General features: G+C 36.8%; 2 protein-coding genes and 1 long non-coding RNA gene across 10 annotated transcripts in view; all 3 read right to left on the minus strand.

Moving 5' to 3' along the window:
* Positions 1–2,026: 2,026 nt before the first annotated feature.
* The window catches only part of LOC127378160 (butyrophilin subfamily 1 member A1-like), a 49,796-nt gene continuing 26,813 nt past the window's right edge, over positions 2,027–25,009 (minus strand). For 3 of the 7 annotated variants that reach the window (XM_051426850.1, XM_051426849.1, XM_051426851.1), the window contains exons 5-7: positions 24,937–24,981; positions 3,416–3,517; positions 2,027–2,716 (exon numbers count right to left, since the gene is read on the minus strand). In XM_051426850.1, coding sequence (XP_051282810.1) covers positions 2,571–2,716; positions 3,416–3,517; positions 24,937–24,981 — 293 coding nt within the window. In that variant the 3' untranslated portion in view covers positions 2,027–2,570. The other 4 variants (XR_007887874.1, XM_051426852.1, XM_051426854.1 and 1 more) reach the window with 4 other exon arrangements.
* On the minus strand, positions 3,551–7,691 carry LOC127378164 (V-set domain-containing T-cell activation inhibitor 1-like). Its single transcript, XM_051426866.1, has 4 exons — positions 7,487–7,691; positions 4,367–4,675; positions 4,218–4,262; positions 3,551–4,120 (listed from the first exon to the last, which is right to left on the minus strand). The coding sequence occupies exons 1-4, from the start codon at positions 7,587–7,589 to the stop codon at positions 3,936–3,938; spliced, it is 642 nt and encodes a 213-aa protein (XP_051282826.1). The 5' UTR covers positions 7,590–7,691; the 3' UTR covers positions 3,551–3,935.
* LOC127378166 (uncharacterized) lies at positions 15,032–18,632 on the minus strand. Of its 2 annotated transcripts, none has more exons than XR_007887877.1 (5): positions 18,581–18,632; positions 18,223–18,250; positions 17,858–17,927; positions 16,951–17,292; positions 15,032–15,618 (listed from the first exon to the last, which is right to left on the minus strand). It is a non-coding gene; the product is annotated as an uncharacterized LOC127378166 (long non-coding RNA). The 2 variants fall into 2 exon arrangements; XR_007887876.1 differs by lacking the exon at positions 15,032–15,618 and adding an exon at positions 16,107–16,805.

Raw genomic sequence — 25,009 nt, forward strand, 5'->3', positions numbered from 1 at the left:
CAAACACCACACTCAACTTGCATAATTCCTAGATTGTTTGCAAAATGACAAAACATATACACATATTTGTGAAAATGCTATTAGTTTTCATCTAACCAACACAGTCCTCAATGATCAGACACTATTGCAGCCAGTTTCACACTGCTGTGATAAATAAAAAACACATTTGTAAAAAAAATAATTTGAGGAAATAGCATGTGCTAGATTTTTGGTCAGACATTGTTATGTAAGGGATAATTTAGATGTAAAAGAAAATAGTGACAAACCCACAACATTCTTCATGATTAGTTTGAGATATAGGGATAACGTACACAAATAGGCCTACTATAAACTTACCAAGCACTGCACAACACTGATGCTGCAGACTGAATATTTCAAGTATTTATCTCAATACTTACAGTATTTCTTACCATAATCAGTTACAGTAATCAACCAACAATGAAATCAATGAAACAAACAAAATCTGTAGACAAATAAAAATTACTGCATGAAGTACACACACTTTGACTCTGAAGAAAAACTACTGTAAAAGCAACAAGAATACTGTAACTATTCATCATCTCTCCGTCTGGTTGAGTGCTGCGTTTTCAAATTAGCACATGTGTGCTTCCACACCTGGTGGATGTGATTATCCAGTTTGTTCATTAGTGTGGTCATTGGCAGTCCGGGGCTTTGTAATGACAAGGAAGTAACCTCACAATCCTTATCTGTGTCTAAGGTGTGAAAATGTGTGTAGAGTTTTTCTAAATCACTGTGTGTACTGTTTTTCAAAAAGGGTGAAGCAGACATTGTGTGTAATGTTGTGCAAATCTGTGGAGGTGTTTTGCTCCTTGGAGTAGAATTTCGCAAATTATGTGGACATTTTTATTTTAGTGTGTAAACAATCGTAAAAAACTGTAACATTGGACTGAGTCCAAATAAAGTCCGTTGACGGTAATGGCTTCATTCTTACATGCTGGAACAAGCATAAGCCACGTTGGTTTCACTTTTGATGCACTAATTCATCCATAACAATCCTCCAGACGGGGCTCTCCTGCTTTTCATGAGAACACTTTCAACAATCTTAACAACAGACAAATAGACATATAACAGATATAAAATATGTAAACTCATAGAAACGGACACTCTCTCTTTCTTGGTATGACCTGTGGAGGAATTTCTTCCTCATTAAAAAAAATCATTTTTCTCCTGAACCGTTAAAGCCACATTGTGGTTACACATTTGGAAGACGGGTTTCTGCAGTCGGACTTCCCCTGAAGGCATCCCAACGTCTCACACACTGTAACACTACTCCATTCTTCTTACTTTCCAACAACATATCTACAGGAGGTGAGCAGGGATTCAGCAGGTCCACAGGCAGCTCTGGTTTTCAGTTGCAACTAAATTAATGAAAGGTCTTATGTTATTGTTTGACGCTTCTGATTGGCTGCTGTTTAATTAAAATATGAATGTCAAATTACTCATTGTTGCATTTTTTAAATATTCAAATATAATTTCTATGCACATGGCTTTACTTTCTCCCTGGGGAATTAGTGATGATGATATTCTAGTTGTCCAGTTAAATCAAATCTGTTATTTGACATTCAATGACATGCTTTGTAGTCATATAACTACTACTGCAAATTATTATCATTATTAGGAATTTGATTTTGGAATTTGGTGGTCGGCTGGTTGTTTTGAACCCAAATATTTATTTTATTTTGGACTATTTAATGTATTGATTTGATCAATTGACAGTCTGATTGATGTTGGAAATGACTCACAGTTGCATCTCAAAATGTATTAATGTTTGTAACCTCTGGGATATTGTTTGCATCATTCTGTTTGTGCATTAAAATGTACATTAATATCCTTTAAATATTCTACTATTAATTACTGAGAGATATACACAATAACATTCTAACAAAAAAGACTGACTGTGATTTTCTTCTTTCAGTTCAGTGTCGTAGAACATTAATTGGTCCGCTGCAATAAACTTAAAGATTCTGCACTTCCCCAAAATATCAGACCAAATAAGAAAAAAATGTCAGGTACAAGTTAAAAACCTTTTTATTAAACAACAATCACAGTTTCATCCTCCTAGTGTCCAATGTGTGATTTTGGTTGTGAATATTTGAGCAAATACAAAGGTTGAATAAGAACAATAAACTTTATATAACATTAATTCTAGTAGTAGTACAATGTGATTCTCTACAGGACAGTAACACAAGATAACATGAAGCAAAACACACAATCAATATATATATATATATATATATATATATATAAAACCCAAATATAGAAATATATATATATATAGTTACCTTAAAATAATAACAGTCATTAAGTGCCTTTTATTTCCCCCTCTAGTCAATGAATCCTATACAGTAACAAGTCACTAGAGGGAGCTGGAAACTGACACTGAGAAGGTTCAATTAGACAGATAAGACTCATTCTAGTTAAAACCAGGTCCTGAGACACCAACTCTGTCCCTGCAGTGGTTTATACAATCAACACATCAGGAAGAACTTCTGAACATAAAAATATGTGGATGGAATAAAAGCCTTTCATTCAGTATCTGGGTCAAAGAATCAAGCGTTATCATCAAGTGATAGCTGACGTTTCTTAAATTGAGCATACCTATATTCTCCTATATTACCCTCAGCATTGTCCTTTTCACTACCTTTCCTGTTCTGCCCGTTGCGTCCTGTAGTGTTTGGTCTTGCACAGTCCGTCGCTGTTAGACACAAAACCAGTTATTAGTCAGTGTCTTCCAAAATGTCCCATGAGCATTTTGTTCTTTGAACGCTCTGATCAACACGTGTTTAAGTTTAGACATTAAAACCACTTGGTTAAAGATCTGTGGAAAATATGATTAAATGGCAGCATTCAACACAGTCTCCTGTAGCAGAGTAACATCATCAGCAAAGAATAAAGCAGGAAAAGTGAGAATAGGATGTGAAAAGGGCGATTATTTTATCAGCCCAAGCAGAGTCAGTCAGCAGTGGAGTGATGACACTTGTTGTTATTGACAGTGAGGAACTACAAGTAAAGGAGCTTGTCCCAGATCAACCATCATAATCAGACAGCAGGATAGTGAGAAAGCTCAGACACACTGTACATGAGAGGCAGGGTGCAGACCCCCCAATAAATGATTTCTAAATAAATGATGGAGTTATAAACATATATTAGCTGATATTAGCTTTAGATACACTGCTGAAAACATGTTTCCATGTAAGGAGGACTGTAGATTGTTCCCCTCATCACTTCCATTGAAAGTACTTTAGGAAGAGATCTTTAATGTCCAGTATAACAGGAGGAACCATTACAGCAAGAACAACCTGTTTCACTGTTCACTGTTGTTTGAAGACTGACTGAAAAACTGTAAACTGTCTTTTTATGGAGGAAATGGAGAGAGAGAAGATTATTGACTTACTGATCTTTCTACGTTTCATCAATACAGCAACTGCAACAATGACAGCAATGACACCAATAGCAATGCCAGTTATAGCACCAGGGCTCAAACCAGTGTCACCATCTGAAAGAACAGAGGAAAGATGTTGAGATTTGTTCTTCACTGTATCAAGATAACATCCATCAACAATATTTCCACAGCCACTTCTCCTGTTCATGGTCTCAATGTGTACTTGGAGTCCATCCCACCAAAACTGTCTGTTGGTTAGAATCTCTTTCATTGCACAACAGTAAACAAACAGTATTATCAGTAAGAATATTCTCCAGAAATACGAGGATCCAGGGTTATTTAAAGGACCGCTGTGGAGGATTCAGTGATATCTAGTGGTGAAGTTACAGATTGCAAACAAGTGAATAAAACTTCCAAATGTGTTCTGGGCTACTGTAGAAACATGGTGGTGACAATAGATCCTCCTTAATGTTACACACTGGACCTTTCAGTAGTCCTCTATCAGTGTGCTCTGAGATGATGAATGAGTTCATTATTTGTTAGAATGGCATCCTGTCAAATGAAGCATTACATTCAGAATTACTCTGATTACTTTTGAGGTTAAAGAGGTCATATTATGCTCATTCTCAGGTTCATATTGTAAGGAGGAGAGAAACAGGAGTGATATCTGTGTACATTGTGGACTGCAGTAAAGACAGCACTTACCTGGCTCTGTGTCTGTGGAAACAATGAAATAAAATATTAAAATATGTGATAACATTCAGACCAACAGGAGATGACAGTTGATGAGGAGACACATAAGATATTTACTTACTGATAACACCAGTTTGACTTTCTTTGTTCCCGTTCTCCACTGGCTCTGTTGGACAGTTGTGTTAAATTGTAAATGTGTAAACTGTGTTTAAGAGCTAAAAACATTTCCTCTTATTTCATTTTAATGTGTAATATGTTAGCTGTACTCACCAACAGTGAGGTTAATGAAGCCTCTCCTGACCTGACTTTGCAGTTTGGGAACAAAGCAGGTGTAACTTCCAGCATCCAGTTCAGTTACGTTGGTCAGTTTTAGTGAAATGTTTCCTCTGATCATTTCTTCATGGAAGACAGATGTTCTACCTCTGAAGTTCTCATCCTGAGGATCTAGATAGTCCTTCCCTTGTCGCCAGACATGGATAGATTGTCCATCACGTTTCCACTCCACCGTTAGAGTCCTCACATTGAATGGAGGCTCCAGGTAACATGGCAGGATGGCGTTATCACCGACTGTTACTGTAACTGGTTTAAAAACAAACACAAACAAGAAACAGCAGTTAGGTTAAAATACATATCATCAAATGTCCAGCTGCACCTCTGGAGACGAGGGAGGAGACACTTTCCTCCTCAAAGGACAGTGTGTGTCCACCAGTGTTTAATGTGTGTGTGCACATAAAGGAACAGGTGAGAGGTTGTTTCTGTTGAGTCCTTCTTCTCATGGATGAACAGTTTAGACCACATTATGTGGCCTAAATGTGGTGGAGTCTGAAAACTGCATTATTTGCAACTATTTCCTATAAATGACTGTATATATTGGTTTATATGTCATTCTATATAGGATTGATAACAATATATATCACAATATATCACAAATAGTTTACATAACATGAGCACATAGAAATCTTAGAAGTATATATTTAAAATTACATTTTAAATATATACCGAAAAATTAAAGGTACATTCTGAATTATTTTTCTTCTTTTATCGAAAACCTTTGTGTTTGTGTGAGAGAGATAGATTTATTTTCATTACATTCCATTGTGTTATTAGTATTAAATTATTGTATTGTATAAGAAAGATTAATATTATAGACTTTTTGCTTTGGCAAAATGTTTGTTTAAAAAGTTCATGCCAATAAAGGCAGTTACGTTAAAAACAAACACACACACACACACACAGAGAGAGAGAGAGAGAGAGAGAGAGAGAGAGAGAGAGAGAGAGAGAGAGATAGAGATTATTATCTGTTAACTGAGTCATATTTCTTAAGTCTCTACACAGGGCTCACAGATATATGAATATGTTTGTGTATTAACTTTCTTTAACTGATGATCTATTCAGTGTGAACTAATCAACTAAGCTGATCGCTTCAAACAGTCGTAACACATTATACATAAAGTGCTGAAAAAAATATAACTTCCTCTAAATGTTGGTTTGCATAAACCGACTGGCACATCAGTGGTTAATCCGGTTCAACCAGTTACTCATAGAAAGGTTGTATCGGATCCTCTGAACAATAAATACAGTATCTGTGTGCACACTGTGGCATTGCAACCTACAACCTGTGTTCACACAGCTGGAAATAAACTAATGAGTGACAAAGGTCCGTGTATGTTTTGGTCATTGGATTTTCCTTTCAGAAACGGGTATTAAAAAACAGAAAACGAGTGGTTATTTGATTTTCGTTTTAAAATAAAAAAATTAAAATTGAAATAAATAATTCCTGGCTATGGATGATATATTTGACTTCTACACATCTAAGACTACAAGTATACTTAATATCAAGCATTTTTACTGTACCAATGTGGAGAAATTGAAGAATAAAAGTCCCATATTTATACTTCCAGATTCCATATTTTCTTATATTTGAGCTACTGTAAAAATGTAAACTGTATGTGGAACCACCTGCAACAGCTGTCACACTGAATAATATAAAAAATAATATGTGAGGAAGAGACAGTAGGTACAATGGTGTTTTGAAGTTAAAACTAATTCTTTTTCCCTTTTACCTACAAATGGACACAGCAGAGCAGCAAAATAAGAAGAATGTGGACTGGCATTGCATTTTGTGTGAAAAGTAAACAAATTAGAAATGTGTAGGATTTTATGTTTAGTGTTTATATTATCAAGATGTATTAAACATTTGTGTGAAATTTTTCACGATTACTGCAGCATTATTGAAGTATAATGAAAATGCTTCACCCATAGCCTGGAAATATTGAGCAATATGTTTTTACAGTAGCTCAAAAATATAAGAAAATATGGAATCTGGAAGTATAAATATGGACTTTTATTCTTCAATTTCTCCACATTGGTACAGTAAAAATGCTTGATATTAAGTGTGTTTGTAGTCTCATATGTGTAAAAGTCAAATATACCATCAGTAGCCAGGAAACACTGAGCAATATGTTTTTACAGTGCCTCAAATATGGTCAAATATGCAATCTCTGGAGGCATAAATATGAGACTTTTATTTTGGTATTTCTCCACACTGGTGCAGTAAAGATACTTGATATAAAGTGTTTTTTTATTCATCAGGGGCGCATGAAACACTTTACTGTAACATATTTTAATTATAGCTTACGGCTCTAAATACCTTTATTTTGAAAACCGGAAGTAAATACGCTGTTTCTCTGAATTTACCATAATGCTGAGAATACTTGTACACTCTAAATTTAAGTGCGGCTGATTTGACCATGGAGATCGGACTCACGGCTGGATTGACCGCAGTCTACTAGCCCACTGTTTCTTCTACACAGCACCGTCCTGTTAATGACAACATCCGGTCTCAGAATATGAAAAAACAGGCCTTTTTTCCGTTTCAGTTTTCTAGTGATTTTATTTTTTGTTATATGAAATAGAAAATGAAAATCGAATCATTTTTTAAATTTCGCTCATCCCTTTTTGACCATGAAAAAGGAAAAACGCCTTGTATTTCAATTTTAATTTTTGTATTTTAAAACGAAAATCAAATAACCACTCGTTTTCTGTTTTTTAATATCCGTTTCTGAAAGGAAAATCCAATGACCAAAACATACACGGACCGTGTACATAGTCCACTGAGTTCTGATAACACCATCTGATTATATTGTTTATGACTGAATGCGTTCAAAATGGCTACGTGCTGATAAAACCAAAAAACAAAAAGGGAATTCCCGCCTTGAAGCCGAAACAGAACAGCGTTTGATTCTCAGCATTACTTTTTCTGCATTAACAAGCTGGTTTTAGAAAAACATTTAACTGTAACAGTCTGAGATTGTTTAACCACATCAAAAAGCAGGAAGAGCTGAATCCAGTACTGTCTGTTACCTGTTCACTAAAGCAGGACAATCTCACCTGTAACCCCCACCGCAGGGAGAGAAGACAGCAAAACCACAATAAAGAACTCCATCATGATCTCTGGATGAAGAACAGACACAGTGGATCTCAGAGAGCTCATGTCACACTGTGTGAAAGATTAAGATGAAAGAAATACACGGTACAGCTGAACTCTCTCCGACCATGAATGAACTTTAGTTTCACTTTCTCCGTGCTGTGAGACAATAACTGCCAGCAGATGACTCATTTGTATTCAAACACATGGTTTATCTGAAGACACAAAATTAAAACTGTGATGACTGTAGCTTTTTAAATATTGGAACAAATGTGGGCCAGTGTGGCAGGGAAGCTGACAATAAATTAGAAAATAACCACATGATACAAATAGACATCATCTTTATTTCATTGTTATAAATAGTAACCATAAAAATAATGAAACAGGAGGTTTATACATAAAGTGCACTAAAAAAATTGCAAAAAGCTTTTACATCAGGGCCTGCTGCAGCTCAGGATGAACAATAACATACAAAGCATTAACATTAATAGAAAATGTACAGTTTTGCTGCCTCTGAACCTGGGGGTTGGGACCCCCAAAGGTTCATTAGTTAATTTCCAGAGGGGTCGCCGTATAGTTGTAGAGAATAAAATAAGATATTGTGACATCCAGCGACACTGAACACAGAGGACAAGAACTTAAAAACACAGAATACTATAGGCTATAAACTCTGTTTTTATACATGTTAACAGGGCCAGTTTCCTCATGAGCATTTATTTCTATCTTTTATTGAGCTCTTAGGCCTAAAGCAGACATGTTGACTGTTGTTATTTCAATAAATAAAAAGCATGTATTAAAGCCAACATTTAACCAGTTGCTCTTAAAGCAATTATCTTCTGTGTTCCTGAGTTTTGTTGCTTTCATGTGTTACATTACAGCAATGCCTGAAGAGTCTCTGGAAGAAACCCTGATCCGGTTATTCTGTTGGTCACGTCCTTAAAAGGCTGAGAACCTGAAGCAAATTGGGGTTGAAACTGTCTAATACAGTCCGATATATTATAATATAAAATTGATTTTATGTTCAGTTTTTTGTTCACACTGTAAAAGAGCTGTTCAGTCAATTCTATGTTTTAGTATTGAGGTCACTGAAAGTAGTCATATTCAGACATGTTACAATATTCTGCCCCCCTTTCAATATAATAGAATATAGTCCAGTACAAACTATCTTTAATAATGAACCTCAGTAATAGGCATGTAGCCTAACTGAGTTAACACCTCTGGATATTATAAAGTCAACTTTATGGCAGAACAGTTGTCTTATAGTACCTAATAAAGTGGATACTGAGTCTTTGTTGTTCAGTAATGAAGACTGACAGTTTCAGAAGGTCAAATGTTGTGACAGAAAAAACTTATTCATCAGTGTTATTTACAGAAATGATTTCCAGTTTGTTTGGTTTGAATAATGTTCCTGTTAAACTCATATTATCTTGTAAATGTTCTCTCAGGGTCTTCCTGTAGTGGTTGCAGGTCTTCCATCATACCAGCAGATGGTGGTCAAGTGGCTGGTCAAAGACGAGTCCCATCGTCATGGTTACTATGCAGCTAGGTAGAGGTTGTAACTCACCTCTGTGGTGCACCCCCCTTTTATTTAAGAAATTCATGAATCACAACTTAATTAGCAATAATTTACTTTTGTCTTTGAGTATTTAGAAAAGCGCTTATAAATAAATGTATTATTTAATTTAGGCCAATTGTGAACTTACAAGCTGATTTTTATTTCCCACTCAGAAAAATCGAATGAAGAAGTGAAAAGATGTGGTTGGGGCTGTCACATCACATTGTTAGTTTCATGGTGAAGTATGATGAGTATAGTCTAACTTTGTTTGAGTCTATCAATGTCTTTATGTAGTTTCTCTACATCCTGTTTCACTGAAATGTGACTCAGATAGCTTTTCTTGTGGCAGGTTTATTGTGTGTTTTTACACAATGGTATTTAATCTTCATCTTCAAAAGCTGAATAATAGTTTTTTTAAATATCAACGATGTTGTAGCTTCATTAATGTGCTGTGAAACCAAAACAATGACATAAAGAGGTTAAGGAGTGCTGTAAAGCTGCAGAGTCAGTGCAAATTTTTGTGGGTTCTTCATCCCCAGCCCATGTCCATGATATGTACCAAAGCTCTACTCTTCAGTAATTAGTCTTCTAGTAAGTCTTCAAGTTTTCTAGCTGTGATTTCTGCTGTCTAAAACTTAACCACGGCAGCTTCACATACCCGCAGAGTTGTTGAGACGTTAGCCATCATTGTCCCTTCAATGAACAACTGAATTTCAAATTTAAAAAACTTGAACAAATATTCAATATTCATTGTTTTAATTTGTTTTGTTTTTTAATGCATTTGAATTACAGCAGTCTCAGTTATCGTCTGGCCTCGATTTAGCCTCTGGGGATAACGGATATCCAAGTCTTCCTCTTCCACGCACCGGTTATTGTTTACAGTCCCATTAGCGACTTGAGACACAAGCTAATCATGTGGGTTAATCTCAGATGATCTCTATAAACAGATATACATCCATTTTTAAAAAGCTAATAAAGTGGTCCATCTTTGGAAGATGACAGCCGGATTCTGAGATTGCTCCATCTCCATACAGACTGTTCACCTGCAGGCAACCAAAGCCCGCTCAAACATGATTGGTCAATACAACTCGCACTACAAAAATAAACCACAGCTGCTAACCTTACCAAAATCTTGTCCCTTGCCTCCAGATTCTGTATTCACATGCAGATATTTGAATAAGAACAGAACTGATTATGTTTCATGTTTGAAACTCTGGCTCTACAGGTTTTTCTCCTCCTCCTCCTCCTCCTCTGATGTCTCTGCCCAACCTGGTGTGTGCCATCCTGCTGTTCATCCTCTACAATGCCATACTCATCTTCTGTATATAGACGTACAGAAGCTGGGCTCGAGGTAAGAACACTTCTCAAAACCCTAATAATAACAGAAAGTATTGATCTGCCGGCGTCCTCCACAAGGGGTCAGAGGTCAGGGCCAAGCTTACTGGATTTGCAAAGACACACACACACACACACACACACACACACACACACACACACACACACGTTTTAAGGAATCTACTCCTCAAAAAACTATTTAAAACACAACAGCACAAAAAGACACAACAACAAACAACTTAGTAACATCTGAACTAAAATGGTAACTGGGAGCAGAATGTAAATGAGTTTTACTGCCTGAAATGGAGCCAGTGCTCACAGGTACTGAGGACTTGTGATTTCTGTCCACATGAGCACCCTTACTTCTGACTGTGTGGTGCCACCTCCTGGTGAGTCTAGGTATACACTCCTCAGCCCCCTCATAAGAACACTCCTCTGATTGGCTCGTGTTCATTGCCTTCATTGGTTGGTTGGTTAGGATCAGAGCCATATAGAAATGGTTACAGTTAGAAAAAATAAATGTGAGGGGCAGAATAGGGGGAGAATACAGGGGGTAATTATTGCCTGTGTAACTGTGTCTCTTTGTAAACACATAGCTAGTTTAATGCAGAGAAAACAGCAAAAAGTATTGGTTACAGGTAAGTTGTGGTTAGGATTGTGCTGAATTTGCACCTTTTTTAGCCCAATTCAGGAACTGGTGTTAAACCAAAAGTCCTTTAATGAGGGAGGAAATGTTGATCAATTAAAAATGTAAGAAAAAGGCCATGAACAAGTTAAAAAATACATTTATTTTCATAAACAAACAACAATCACAGTTTCAGGATGATATTTCAGTCTCTTAGTGTCCAGATGTTTCAGTTTATAAAAATGACCCTCCATGTGTGATTTTGAGCATGCTGGTATAAAACTAGAACCATTTTATATATACAGTATAGTGCTTTTTAAAATAGATGTTGAAGTAGAAAAAGAAGCTAGATAACATGAGGCGCACTACAAACACACTATTAAAGGTCCAGTGTGAAGGATTTACTGGGAACCAGTCTAATCATTTGAATTCAATTTGCCTTCCAAGAGTGTAGGAGAAACAATGATAACAGGTATCATTGTTTTAGGAGAACATTCCTATGAATATTACGTTATTATGCCAACAGATCCTCCTGAATGTTACACACTGGACTAGATAGAGCAGGACAATGAATAAAAAATAAAAACAGATATAGTCATGTGAAGGTTAAAGCTTCGATCGGTAACTTAGATAAAAATAACTTTTTGTCGTATTTTCTGAAGCTTTCATTACATCCTGACAATAGACAGACAGATAATCCGCTCCTCCTAGTGCTCCTAATGCTATTTGCAATAATCCACCTGAACAAAAACAACCAATGAGAGGCAAGAAAGATAACCGATTGTTAATTCCCAGGTAATCAAATACCAACACTTAAAAGTTATTTTTATAAAAGTTACCAATCGCAACAAATATCAAAAAGAACTTCTGTCATTTTTATATCATTGCACTGCATTGTCCTCTGCATTGTCCTCTGCATTGTCTTCTGCATTGTCCTCCTGACTACCTTCCCTGTTCTGCCCGTTGCGTCCTGTAGTGTTTGGTCTTGCACAGTCCGTCGCTGTTAGACACAAAACCAGTTATTAGTCAGTGCCTTCCAAAATGTCCCATGAGCATTTTCTGTTCTTTGACCGCTCTGATTAACACACGTTTAAGTTTAGACATTTAAACCATTTGGTTAAGTTATGGGAGGCTGTGGCTCAGAGGTAGAGCGGGTTGTCTACTAATCAGAAGGTTGTTGGTTTGATCCCTGGCTCTTCTTGCTGCATGTCAAAGTGGTAAATGGACCTGTACTTGTATAGTGCCTTTCTAGTCTTCCAACCACTCAAAGCGCTTTTACACTACGTGCCACGTTCACCCTTTCACACACATTCACTCAGTTATGGCAAAGCCCATTGAACAGAAACTAACATTGAACTGTAACTGGTTTGTCTGAGCCAATCACATTAGACTGTCCTGCAGAGACAAACATCATATTTACACTTCCTGTTACAGAATCATTAAACACTGATATTGAAATATTTCATTAGTACAGTATTAGTAACATCATTTATATTTAACACCAGTGACGGTTCAAATTAATTTTTAGCTTTAAAAAAACATTTCTGTCTCTGTCCTGTTCATATAATCCCTTCTATAATTCTTTATGTTCTTTTTTCACTCACCCATAATGGATCATTAAATTAATTTCTGTTCATTTTAAAATGAATCTAAATAATGTGTCACCAAACTGAGTGACCAGACATACTTACAGATAGATCTGTCATTGCTCATCAGTCACCATAGTCTGTCTTATTTTGAAGTTCCATTTTGTGTGTGTTTCCTGTTTTATTTTGTACCTACCTCTCCCTCTCCTTTCACTTCCTGTCTCTGTGTCTTTCCCTCTAGTTGTCATTCTTTGCTCCGCCCTGATCACCTGCTTACCCTCACACCTGTGTAATATATAGTCTCAGTGTTTCCTCCCTTCTGTTTGTCTTTGTGTCTCTGATCAAATGTCCCAGCATTCCTTTGTGTTTCATGAGCTTTGGTTATTGGATTTTGGACTTGTTTGCCTTATTGTTGGATTTTCTGTGTACTTCTGCACTTTGCTAAGTAAAGGAATTGATTGTTCAACTGAATCTCTGTGTTATGAGTCGTGCTTTTGTTCAGTCAATGTTCTGCTTTTATAAAACCCAGTCTGACTCACCAACAATGAGCTGGATGGAAGCTTCCTTCTGTAATGAGGGAAGGGCACATTGGTATCTTCCTGTATCAGAAACTTTCACTTGGATATTTTCATGGAGACGTTTCCTGTCATCAGTTCATCCATAAACAGTCTCATGCGGAGATGATAAGATGGATTTTGATAGTCAAACATCAGTCGTCCATCCTGGTGAAGGTGGATGTAATTTGGGTCTAAATCAGGTCGGGTCCACTCCACTGTCTCATCAGAAACACTGATGGGAGGTTCAAGGTGACATGGTAGAATGACATCATCACCGGGCAGGGCTGTGATTGGTTGATGTGAACAAATCAACTGTGAGTTTGCTGCGAGGAAAACAAAAGAACAAACAAGAAACAGCAGTTAGGTTAAAATACACATCATCAAATGTCCAGCTGCACCTCTGGAGACGAGGGAGGAGACACTTTCCTCCTCAAAGGACAGTGTGTGTCCACCAGTGTTTAATGTGTGTGTGCACATAAAGGAACAGGGAGAGGTTGTTTCTGTTGACTCCTGGCTCCTAACCTTCTTCTCATGGATGAACAGTCATCTTATTCAGAATCAGAATCTGAATCAGGTTTATTGCCAAGTAAGTTTTTACAGAGGAAAGAAAGAGTCTGTGTCTGAGGTGATAGGGGTCCGTCTCAATTTATACAGGGCATACAGTTTCCTGGAGGGATGACAAATTGCAGCCGATTGTAAAAGCCCTGAACAAAAGGGGAGTATTTGTATTTAAATGATGCACAGACACAAACTTTCCTCAGATCATGTGTGTAACGACTTAAGAGAGGAAACAAGTTGCACATAGCTCAACAATTTTGTGCTCTCCCTGCTGGAGTCCTCTGGTAACTACAACCACCCTTACTACTGCTGGTATTAGACAATTGGAACATAAATATAAGAAAACACAAAGCTACTGTACTGTAACTGCTGCAACTGACAATAAACATTATAACCATAAACTATGATATAAAATGAAAAAATACTAAAGATGAGGACATTTAATGTTACTCTATTACTTGCTTTGACTTACTGGTATTACATATTATTCTATCCGTCACACGATCACCTTCTCTGCGTAGCGAATGATACGCGGCAGTCTGCCTTTGTAGAAGTATACCATCATCGTGTTTGGCGGGTTAAACTTCCACAGCTGCCACAAGAAGTACATCCTCTGTTATGGGGGGTTATGATGGTACCCAGGAAGTAATAACCAAAATTTGATTAATAATATGATTACACTTGAGGACATTTGGTGTAATACAACTCATTACAAGCTGCTTATAAGTGACTGTAAGAGGTCATTGTTTGCTTTAAGTAATATGAAAAAAGTATCACTGTTTCCCCTAGTTTGAACTACTTTGTTGTAATATAAAGGGCTCCTGTAAGAAAACATTAGTTGGCTTTCTGTTTTTTACTTATGTTTATAGTCCTAATTGTTACATTGTTGAGGTGGTAATAATCTCACCGTTACTATCTTGTATCAGTAGTCCTGAATATCTAGTTTGGGTTTTAGTTTTCAGTGAGATATAAGCACTGATTGGTAGTCTTTTCTTTCTTTGAAAAAACAGTTTGAGTTTTATACTTAATAATTTTTGACATTTGTTACTCTTAGTCAGTGAGTAACTGACTAACTTGGAGCCAAGGTGAAGATGGACAGTTTTGGAAAAGTAAAAGATCTGATGAGCAGCATTGTTGAAATTAGAATAAACTGACGGAAAAACCGAAATATTATCCCATTTTTTAAAGGAATGTTAAAATTAACATAACTGTTTATACACAAATTAAATAACTACAAAACAGACATTTGTAGAATCTTTTATGTCAAAATAAAAGTCAGACATCAAATAGAATTAGATAGAAGATAAAATATATTTTTTTCACACTTATTTTACAAGTGAGCAAGCAAGACAACTTTACTTGTATGAAACCTTTGAGCACAGAGGCAATACAAGATGATGCATAATAAATGCATGTAAAATTACACATTTAGTGAATGAATACTGCTTGCATCACTTAATACCGCTTGCATCACCCTCCCTTCCAAATGTGTAGGAAACATGGCAGTTCAACATAATGGATTCAGTACAAGAGGCTCCGCTCCCTGTGTAGAAAACAGCTCATTCTAAAGCAACAAAAACACAATGATTCTTATTTTAAGGTGATTATACACTAATATAAACCAAGAATCGTCTTTCTGCCAGTAAAGCTTCCTATGTGATTATAGAAGGCAACTCCATACAGATTTCACAACAGTAATTACACGTCTTAAGACAACATTCAGGACAGTCAGAACAATACTCTCGACATCTCCTAGAACCAGAACCTTCAGCATCATCTGCTCTTTTGTCACAGGTCAGACAGACAACTATCAAACTAAGGATCATGATGGGTATTGCCACCACAAGAACAATCTTATGAGCAGGAGGCGGCATGTCACCTGAAACGATAAGACACAGAACAGCAATGTGTTTATGTATTTAAAGGAGAGCGGGTACAGTCATTAAACTGCGTTATTCTATACATTATAACTGAGTACTTGCAGATGGTACTTAATGATACACAGCGCCACCATGAGGTCAGACAGGAGAAGTTAGCTGCTATCGTCATCCAGTTTACAGTGAATACAAATGTAAAGCTCTCATATACCTTCAGTCTGTACTGACTGTATGAACCTTTAGAGAAGAAAAACACATTCTGACATCAGAACATTGTCTACCAGAGAGTTCAGTTCTTATTGCCTAATTGAATGAAATGGATGAATGAGACAGAGTGGAATATAGTCCCAGTTACTAAAGACTCAATTTATGCATTTAATGGTTTATAAAATGGCCTCTGTTTAATGTGCAAGCTGATGGTCGATATTTAATGCAGATATCAAAACAAATAAAATGTATGTATAATTCCATTATTCCATGCACATTACAATCTAATATACATACATTGGGTTATATTGTAGGTTTCACAATGTGACTGTTATTTAAAGGACAGTGGGTACAGTCATTAAACTGCATTATTCTATACATTATAACATCATTTATATTTAACACCAGTGACAGTTCAAATTCATTCTTAGGTTAAAAAAGTGCTGTCCTGTTCATATAATTCCTTCTATAATTCTTTATGTTCTTTTTTCACTCACCCATAATGGATCATTAAATTAATTCCTGTTCATTTTAAAATGAATCTAAATAATGTGTTACATTTGACACCAAACTGAGTGACCAGACATACTTATAGATAGAACATGGCAGTTCAACATAATGGATTCAGTACAAGAGGCTCCGCTCCCTGTGTAGAAAACAGCTCATTCTAAAGCAACAAAAACACAATGATTCTTATTTTAAGGTGATTATACACTAATATAAACCAAGAATCGTCTTTCTGCCAGTAAAGCTTCCTATGTGATTATAGAAGGCAACTCCATACAGATTTCACAACAGTAATTACACGTCTTAAGACAACATTCAGGACAGTCAGAACAATACTCTCGACATCTCCTAGAACCAGAACCTTCAGCATCATCTGCTCTTTTGTCACAGGTCAGACAGACAACTATCAAACTAAGGATCATGATGGGTATTGCCACCACAAGAACAATCTTATGAGCAGGAGGCGGCATGTCACCTGAAACGATAAGACACAGAACAGCAATGTGTTTATGTAGAAGTGAACACCTTGTTCTTGTTTGTCATTCTTTAAAACTCCACTATGTTATCATCCATTTTCCCTAAAAATGAGCATTTCATCACATTGTGATATTTCTACTTACCAACAGCAAGACTGATGAAAGACTCTTTGTTCAGTTTTGGAATATAGCATCTGTATGTCCCGTTATCAGAGAGTTCCACTCTGGAGAGTTTCAGTGAGACGTCTCCCTGCTTCAGTGTGTTGTTGGACACTGACGTTCTTCCTTTGTAAGACGGGTTTTGATCAGTCAGTGCGTCCTCGCCTTCATGCCTCACATGGACAAATCTGTGTCCCTGGTCAGGTCTGGACCACTCTAGAGTCGTCGAGGCAGGATCTACGGCAGGATCCAGGTGGCAGGGAAGGATGGTGTCTTCACCTACTATTGCCACTATTGGCTGAGATATATTAACCACCACAGAATGACCTGTGATAGAAACATGATTCATGTTGTGAGAAAATCTTTTCACCAGTGGCTGAAAGAACCTGACACACTGCAACTTAGCCCTTGTGTTTAATTGACATTAGCCACAGCTTCTGTATGTGTAACAATGGTAATAAGTGCAAAATATGTAAAGGTTAATGCCAGACGAGGTGTCCGCTATCAGGAATGAATGGCTTCTGCCAAGTCCATTAAAAGTTTTTTACAAGCCATAACTCCGTGTTCCCATAACGTTCTAATGCAGTGGAAATGTTGTTCACTCCTCCAGTAAATAGGACAGAACATAGATATGACTCTGCAACAGGAGATGTTTACTGCTCTCTGCTTATAGAGCGCTTTGCTTCAGCTACGAGCCAGAAGTGTCAGCCTTTTTGTTTGACATCAACTGTGCTAGTGTAAATTGGAGGAAATTCCCATGACAAGGCATTGGTATCACATGGACATGAAGAAGAAATGTGCACATATATGTTGTATATGATATATGAGACAATGTAAGAACAAACATGTGTATATATATATATAGATATATATATATTGTGTGTGAGTTTACCTGTGGTGCCTGGGAGGCTGTGGAGGACAAACAGCAAGAATCCAAAGCATCTACACAGACTCATTGTACTCTGTGAACCAAGAGAAAAGACAAGCAGAGAGTGTAAACACATCACCCATGATCACCTTAAATTTAAGTTGAATTGAATTCTGCACACCACAATACAAATGTACTTTACTTTATTTACTTATGGTAAAGAAAATGTCTCTTTACAATCTCACAGTATCATAATTAAAATTCATATACTTGTCACTGGTGCACTAAAAAGTTTATTTCATTTTATACCATTTGTATAATTAAAAGAGGCATAGTTTTAGTAAAGAAATTAAAAAAAGCTAAATTCAAATTAAGAAAGCAAAATGTACCTTTTAAACAATGTCACAATCTTGTGCCCTAAGAAAGAGAACAGAAGACATTAGGAAACACTAGAGTGAAACATGAAATACTGTATAAATAATGCAAATTATACAATATCTGTATGTATGATTTCTATGTTGCTCATCTATGTAGAGTTACGATACAGATTGTATTATCATTGAATTCATGTTTATTCTGCCAGTAATCATCATCTGCTGCATGATGTCACTGTCAATACCTCAATAAGTTTTTTATATTTATTTAATGTTGTTCAGCCATAAAGTCAAAAAGGAAACATTATAGCTGTAATTAAAAACATGTTTTTGAATATCTACTATCATTATTATTGTGAGAATATAAATTTACCTCAAGTAGCGAGATGTTCCATTGACGCTCTACAGGTGACAGTGGTTCTTTTTTATATACTTTTTACTTCTTGAAATTTGACACCATACTGTATTTCCTTTTCAGAACAGAAAGACTGTGGGAGGGATATACAGTCCATGTATGTGACTTCTTTAGAATTTGCTGTACACCTGTTTCGTGTAAAAGAATGTGCTCAGCATTTATGTCTACAGAACAAAAACAAAATTGTTTGTGTGTTCATATTGTCACGTAACTTTCAGTTTGTATACAAAGGTTGTTATTGACAAGTGTTGTTGTCAATAACAGGTTTAACTTCAATTCTTTAGACTAAAAACAATTTTTCTCTTTCACTGGAACAACAGGTAATTTGATCCTATTATTTATCTCCCCGTAATGAGTTCTCAATTAACCCTGTGTTATTGTTCAGTGGTTTTTTATGCTCATCTGATCAAAAGAAAAAGGAAAGGAAATATGTTCCGTAGAAATTCTGTCTGTTTGCCTCTGGCTGCTCCAGCACCCCCTCATGATGTGATAGAAACATGATTCATGTTGTGAGAAAGTCTTTTCATCAGTGGCTGAAAGAACCTGACACACTGCAACTTAGCGCTTGTGTTTAATTGACATTAGCCACAGCTTCTGTATGTGTAACAATGGTAGTACGTGCAAACTATATAAAGGATAATGCCTAACAAGGTGCCCATTATCAGGAATAAATGGCCTCCTTTAATTCTTTATAATAGACACCTAGAATCATGGGCAAAAAAAGGAGCTAATTTTTTATTTCATATGTTTTATAATCAAAATATACAGTATACAATATAAGTTTTTCACAAGCCATAACTCTGTGTCTCCATTAACATTTAAGAATCATTACCATCCCATAAGGTTCTAATGCATTGGAAATCCAGTAATTAGGATGAGATGTTTCTAATGTTATCTATTTTTTATGGAAGCCCATTTCCATTAATATGACTCATTATAATGAGAAACTTTCTCAAAATGATGAGATACTTTCTCATTATTTTGACTTAGTATCTTAATATAATGAGAAGCTTAAATTAGAATAGGCCTGTGTGTTGTTTCCTTATATGCTCCAAAGCAACAGAAGCAACTGAATGAGACAAAGTTTGGGTGACCAAATGGATATTGTCATTGAAGACTACTTTAGAGGTGTATTCACAAATTGTGAGATCTTATATCAGTCTCTGGACCCTAGAAAGAAAGCTACAAAAGAATCCACTCTGGCAAAGACGACATAAGACAGATATAGCTGAAGTAGCACACTTCATTGACCAGCAGTTACAAATATCCGGCAGCATCACTACAGATGGATGCACCAGAATTTTTTTAATATATGATGTTTATTATTCTCATTGCGGTATGTTTAAGGTTGTCATCATTTTAACTATATTTACTGTTGAGCGCTTAACTCTAGAGGAATGCATATTATAATAGGTTACGATCATCATATGTTTGCAGCCTGGCTGTCCAGTGAGAATCACTTATCTCTAAAAAGTCAACTTTTCATGAGCTCAGAACAAAGCCTCTCGGCTTAGATAATTAATAAACATAGTTAATAAAGCAGATACAGTAGGCTACTTGACTGCAGTAAAATGTAGTAAATGTATTAGTATCCTAATGTCTGTTTCATTACCTGCACTGCTGTCACACCATATGAAGGGCATGATTTGAAAGGATAAAACTTACTTACCTACCTACTACTACAAAAGGCGGTCCCAACTTGTTGAACTTTATTAATTTATTTCATAAGAAAAAGGATTGGAAATGTTAAAGTGGTTCAGTAATTTCTAATAAACTCCCAAGCAACAGAAAAAACAACTAAAGGTTAGTGGTCAAAATGGGCATGCTGTCACCACCAGGACACTGAACACACAGTGGCTGGTTAGGTCCATGATATGATTGTCATTCAGTCACCTGACTAACAAATCTTCCTGTTGTAATATATAAAGTAGTTAAAAACACAATTGATATAGAAATTATAGTAACCAAATGGTTGTGGAGAATAAAATGAAATAACATATTGTGGCTAGGAATGAGAGAACGAGAGCTCTTAGCAATGTAATGATACCTAACACCGGGGACAAGAACTCAGAAACCCACCAGGAGCTGCAGTTCTGGAGATGCTCTGACCCGTCCAGCCATCACAATGTGGCCCTTTTAGAGGCGGGGGCGTTTTATACCGAGAGAACACTTCATTCTGTGAGAAAGAAGAAAAGATGAAAGTAACATCTGTATGTGTGGATTATTTACAGTATTTTAAGCCTTATTAAGGTTGTTTTTAAAGATGTACAAAGAAACAGGACAAAACTCTAAAATATTCTAATGAACTACAAACACTACGTCAGACAAACTCATCTCTCTGCCTGTTTGTTTCTTCCACTAATGATGATGAAAATATCCTGACCTGCTCTCCTCTGCCTCTGATTGGCTGACTTTAGCCAAAGCCACTTCTCATGTCAGCCACTGAAAGCAAAGACCCGCCCTACTCGTATAGGTATATCTCTCTGATCTATCTATCTATCTATCTATCTATCTATACTCAGCCAATCAGAGGTTTCTGTCTGGGCCATGTGTGTTTGTTATGTTTGACTTCCTGGAGGCGGAAGAGCCACCCTCTTACCCAGCTCTTATTGGTCCAAATCCATCACCATTGGTTACAGCATTAAAACATTATTTATCAGTTTATACACTCCCCTCTGTTCTCAGTTGATATTACAGTAGATAGAAACCTTATATTGTCTGCCAGTAGAGTTTACAAAACAACAGTTGACTTATTACCATTATTATATATCAGACTCTACATGGTGGAGCCCCTGAGCACATTTCTGAATGACTGCGTCCATATTGGATCTTAAAGTCTCTCAGGTCAGCTGACCAGGGTCACTGCAAGTTCCCTGAGCTCCACTTCATAATGAAGACCGACCTTAAACTCTCTAACAGTTTACCTCTTACTGTCAGATAATCAAACTCACCTGATATATATTCCCCTCCCTGTTTGTGTGTTCTGCTTTATTGTTGATGATGTTTCAGTTTTACTTATTTATTTAGAATATATTTATTCTGAGCAGCTGATGTTGACACTGTCCTGTTGTGTGGCTCCCTCTAGTGTTGAAGAAATGACACTAACAATATAAAGTACATAGAGCATGTGCACATATCTCCAGACGTTATGATGACCAGAGAGTTGAGTATTTAATTGTTTAATTCAATAAAATGGATGAACAGTAGTGTTTATAATTATTCCCTGAGGGAGGAAATGTTGAGTTCAATGCAAACTTATTAAAAAATGTCATAAAAAAGTTAAAACAAAAATCTTTTTATTTCCAAACAATCACAGTTTCAGCCTCCTGCAGTCCAGATGTTAGTATACAGAACAGACAGCTGTTATATGACAACAGACTGCATTTCATACAGTATGGTGATTTTCACACACAGGGCAGTAAAAAGAAGATAACATGAAGCAAAAACACACCAAAAAATGAATAAATAAAATACCGGGAGTTAAACAATGTAAGGAAATAAATGCAACCATTGATACTTACACACACAATTTAACAATGGCACCTTAAAATAATAAAAGTCTATAAGTGCTTTTCATTATTCCTTCTGGTTAAACAATTCTACACTGTAAAAGTCAATAGAGGGAGCTGGACATTAACATTGGACAGAGATTGAATCCAGTTAAAGTATCTGAGACACCAACTCTGTCCCTGCAGTGGTTTATACAATCAACACATCAGGAAGAACTTCTGAACAATTCCCTGCAGCTGCATTTCAATCAAGAATATTACACAATCAACATTCACATAGAAAGAAGTTCTGGATGAAATGGTCTGTATTTCTTCTTCAAACATAACTCTGCTCTGTACTGACCCACAAAGTACTTCAAATGAGTTCAACCATAAATATCTACAACAGTGAAATGCAGTAAAAAAAATGAAACCAAAAACATCATTTATAAAAGTAAAACAGTGACAGGGAACATTTTACTGCACACTGAGTACTTGCAGATGATACTTAATGATACACAGCGCCACCATGAGGTCAAACAGGATCATCCAGTTTATGGTGAATACAAAGGAAAAGCTCTCACATAACTTCAGTCTGTACTGACTGTAGGAACCTTTAGAAAAACACATTCTGACATTTCACATCAGAACATTGTTATCTTTGCTTAATGTGCATGTTGGTTATTTTTTCTGATTAACCTATCATCACTCCTGCTGTGTGATTGTGGGATTATGTGGTTTTGTTTTCTACCTTGGTGTTAGTGAGGTTGTTTCTTGTTGGGTTTGTCTGCTTGTTCTTCCCCCCTTGTCCTCTCTCTCTGTCTCCACTCACCTGCTGCTCACCCACAATCAAGCACACCTGCCTTCAATCAAGACTGCACCTCACCACTATAAGAAGCCTGGCTGACATCCAGTCCCTGTTGGATCGTTGTACCACACCCAGTATGTTGTGTGTCTCGCTTCACCTCCTTTGAACTTGTTAGCCAGCTTACCGAATTCTTATAACGGTTTCCTCTGCTACCAGATTTGCCTGTCTGCCAGCTCTCTGCACCAGTTTGCCTCTACCACCTTCATCACAGGACTCAAACCCCAGACTTCAGCCAGTCTCCAGACCATAATTAAAGACTTTGTGTTCACTACAACCAGTCTCAGTCTGCTTTTGGGTTCAGCCTCAGAATCGTGACAACCAGGATGTTTTACTGGAGGTACCTGATTTTTCTGTCATTATTCCAACGGGATTGCTTCAGCATTGTCCCTCTGTGCTGGAAGATATTCTCTCTCTTGTCCTGTTGAACACATAATAACAACACAAAACAAGTTATCAGTCAGTGATTTCCAAACTGAGTGTTTTCTGTGTTTGAGTGCTCTGGGCTGAGTTGAGAGGAAAAGTGAGAATAGGATGTGAAAAGGGCGATTATTTTATCAGCCCAAGCAGAGTCAGTCAGCAGTGGAGTGATGACACTTGTTGTTATTGACAGTGAGGAACTACAAGTAAAGGAGCTTGTCCCAGATCAACCATCATAATCAGACAGCAGGATAGTGAGAAAGCTCAGACACACTGTACATGAGAGGCAGGGTGCAGACCCCCCAATAAATGATTTCTAAATAAATGATGGAGTTATAAACACATATTAGCTGATATTAGCTTTAGATACACTTCTGAAAACATGTTTCCATGTAAGGAGGACTGTAGATTGTTCCCCTCATCACTTCCATTGAAAGTACTTTAGGAAGAGATCTTTAATGTCCAGTATAACAGGAGGAACCATTACAGCAAGAACAACCTGTTTCACTGTTCACTGTTGTTTGAAGACTGACTGAAAAACTGAAAACTGTCTTTTTAAATGGAGGAAATGGAGAGAGAGAAGATTATTGACTTACTGATCTTTCTACGTTTCATCCACAATACAGCAACTGCTACAACGACAGCAATGACAGCAACAACAATGCCAGTTATAGCACAAGTGTTATTACCAGTGCCACCACCTGAAAGAACAGAGGAAAGATGTTGAGATTTGTTCTTCACTGTTCCAAGATAACATCCATCAACAATATTTCCACAGTCACTTCTTCTGTGGTTCATGGTCACAATACTTGAGGTCAAGCAGACTCAAGAGGCTTTGTTGGCGGTCCCATAAATGGACATTTATTTACAGGTGCTTCCAGGAAATCTGTAAAACAAGGAAACCAGAAAAAATATTAACATGAGAAACTGAGGCTAAATCAACTCATAACAACAAAAGAAAAACAACATTTACAGCACAAGCCCTCCCTCTCAGCCAGCCTTTCCCTCTTAGATGTCCCATGACGTCAGCCTAGAAATGAAACACAGAAAGGTACACAACTGACAGATGGTGTGGATGAATCCACTTTATCACAAAGACACGGGACAAATGATAGGAACAAATCAGGGACTCATCAATGAAATGAAACTGAGAATAACTTTGAGCAGAGCTCTAAAACACTGATTTGACCTTTGAGGGAGACTGTTGTATAATGCAGTGTTTCTCAGATGGGGCTACTGTACCCCTAGAGGTACTTTGCAGTATGGCAGGGCAGTAAGTTAATTTAAAAAATATCAATCATGCATCGTTCTTACAATAATGAAACAACAGAAAATGTCAGTGTGAGTCTGATGAACTCATTTTCATCATTTTATATTCAATATTCCTGTTTTCAGTGCAATCATGAACTGCAGTAAGTACCAGGAGTACCTGTCTGTGTGTCTGAGGAAAAAAGATTAAATATGAAAATATGTGATAAACTTTAGACCAACAGGAAGAGTAGACGACATTGAATAGAGACACAAATGAAATATTTACTCACCGATATCATCAGTCTGACCTCCTTTGTTCCTGCTCTCCTCTGGCTCTGTTGGACAATTAATACAAAACACATA

Source organism: Dicentrarchus labrax, unplaced genomic scaffold, assembly GCF_905237075.1.
Source record: "Dicentrarchus labrax unplaced genomic scaffold, dlabrax2021, whole genome shotgun sequence".
NCBI classification, from domain to species: Eukaryota; Metazoa; Chordata; class Actinopteri; family Moronidae; genus Dicentrarchus; species Dicentrarchus labrax.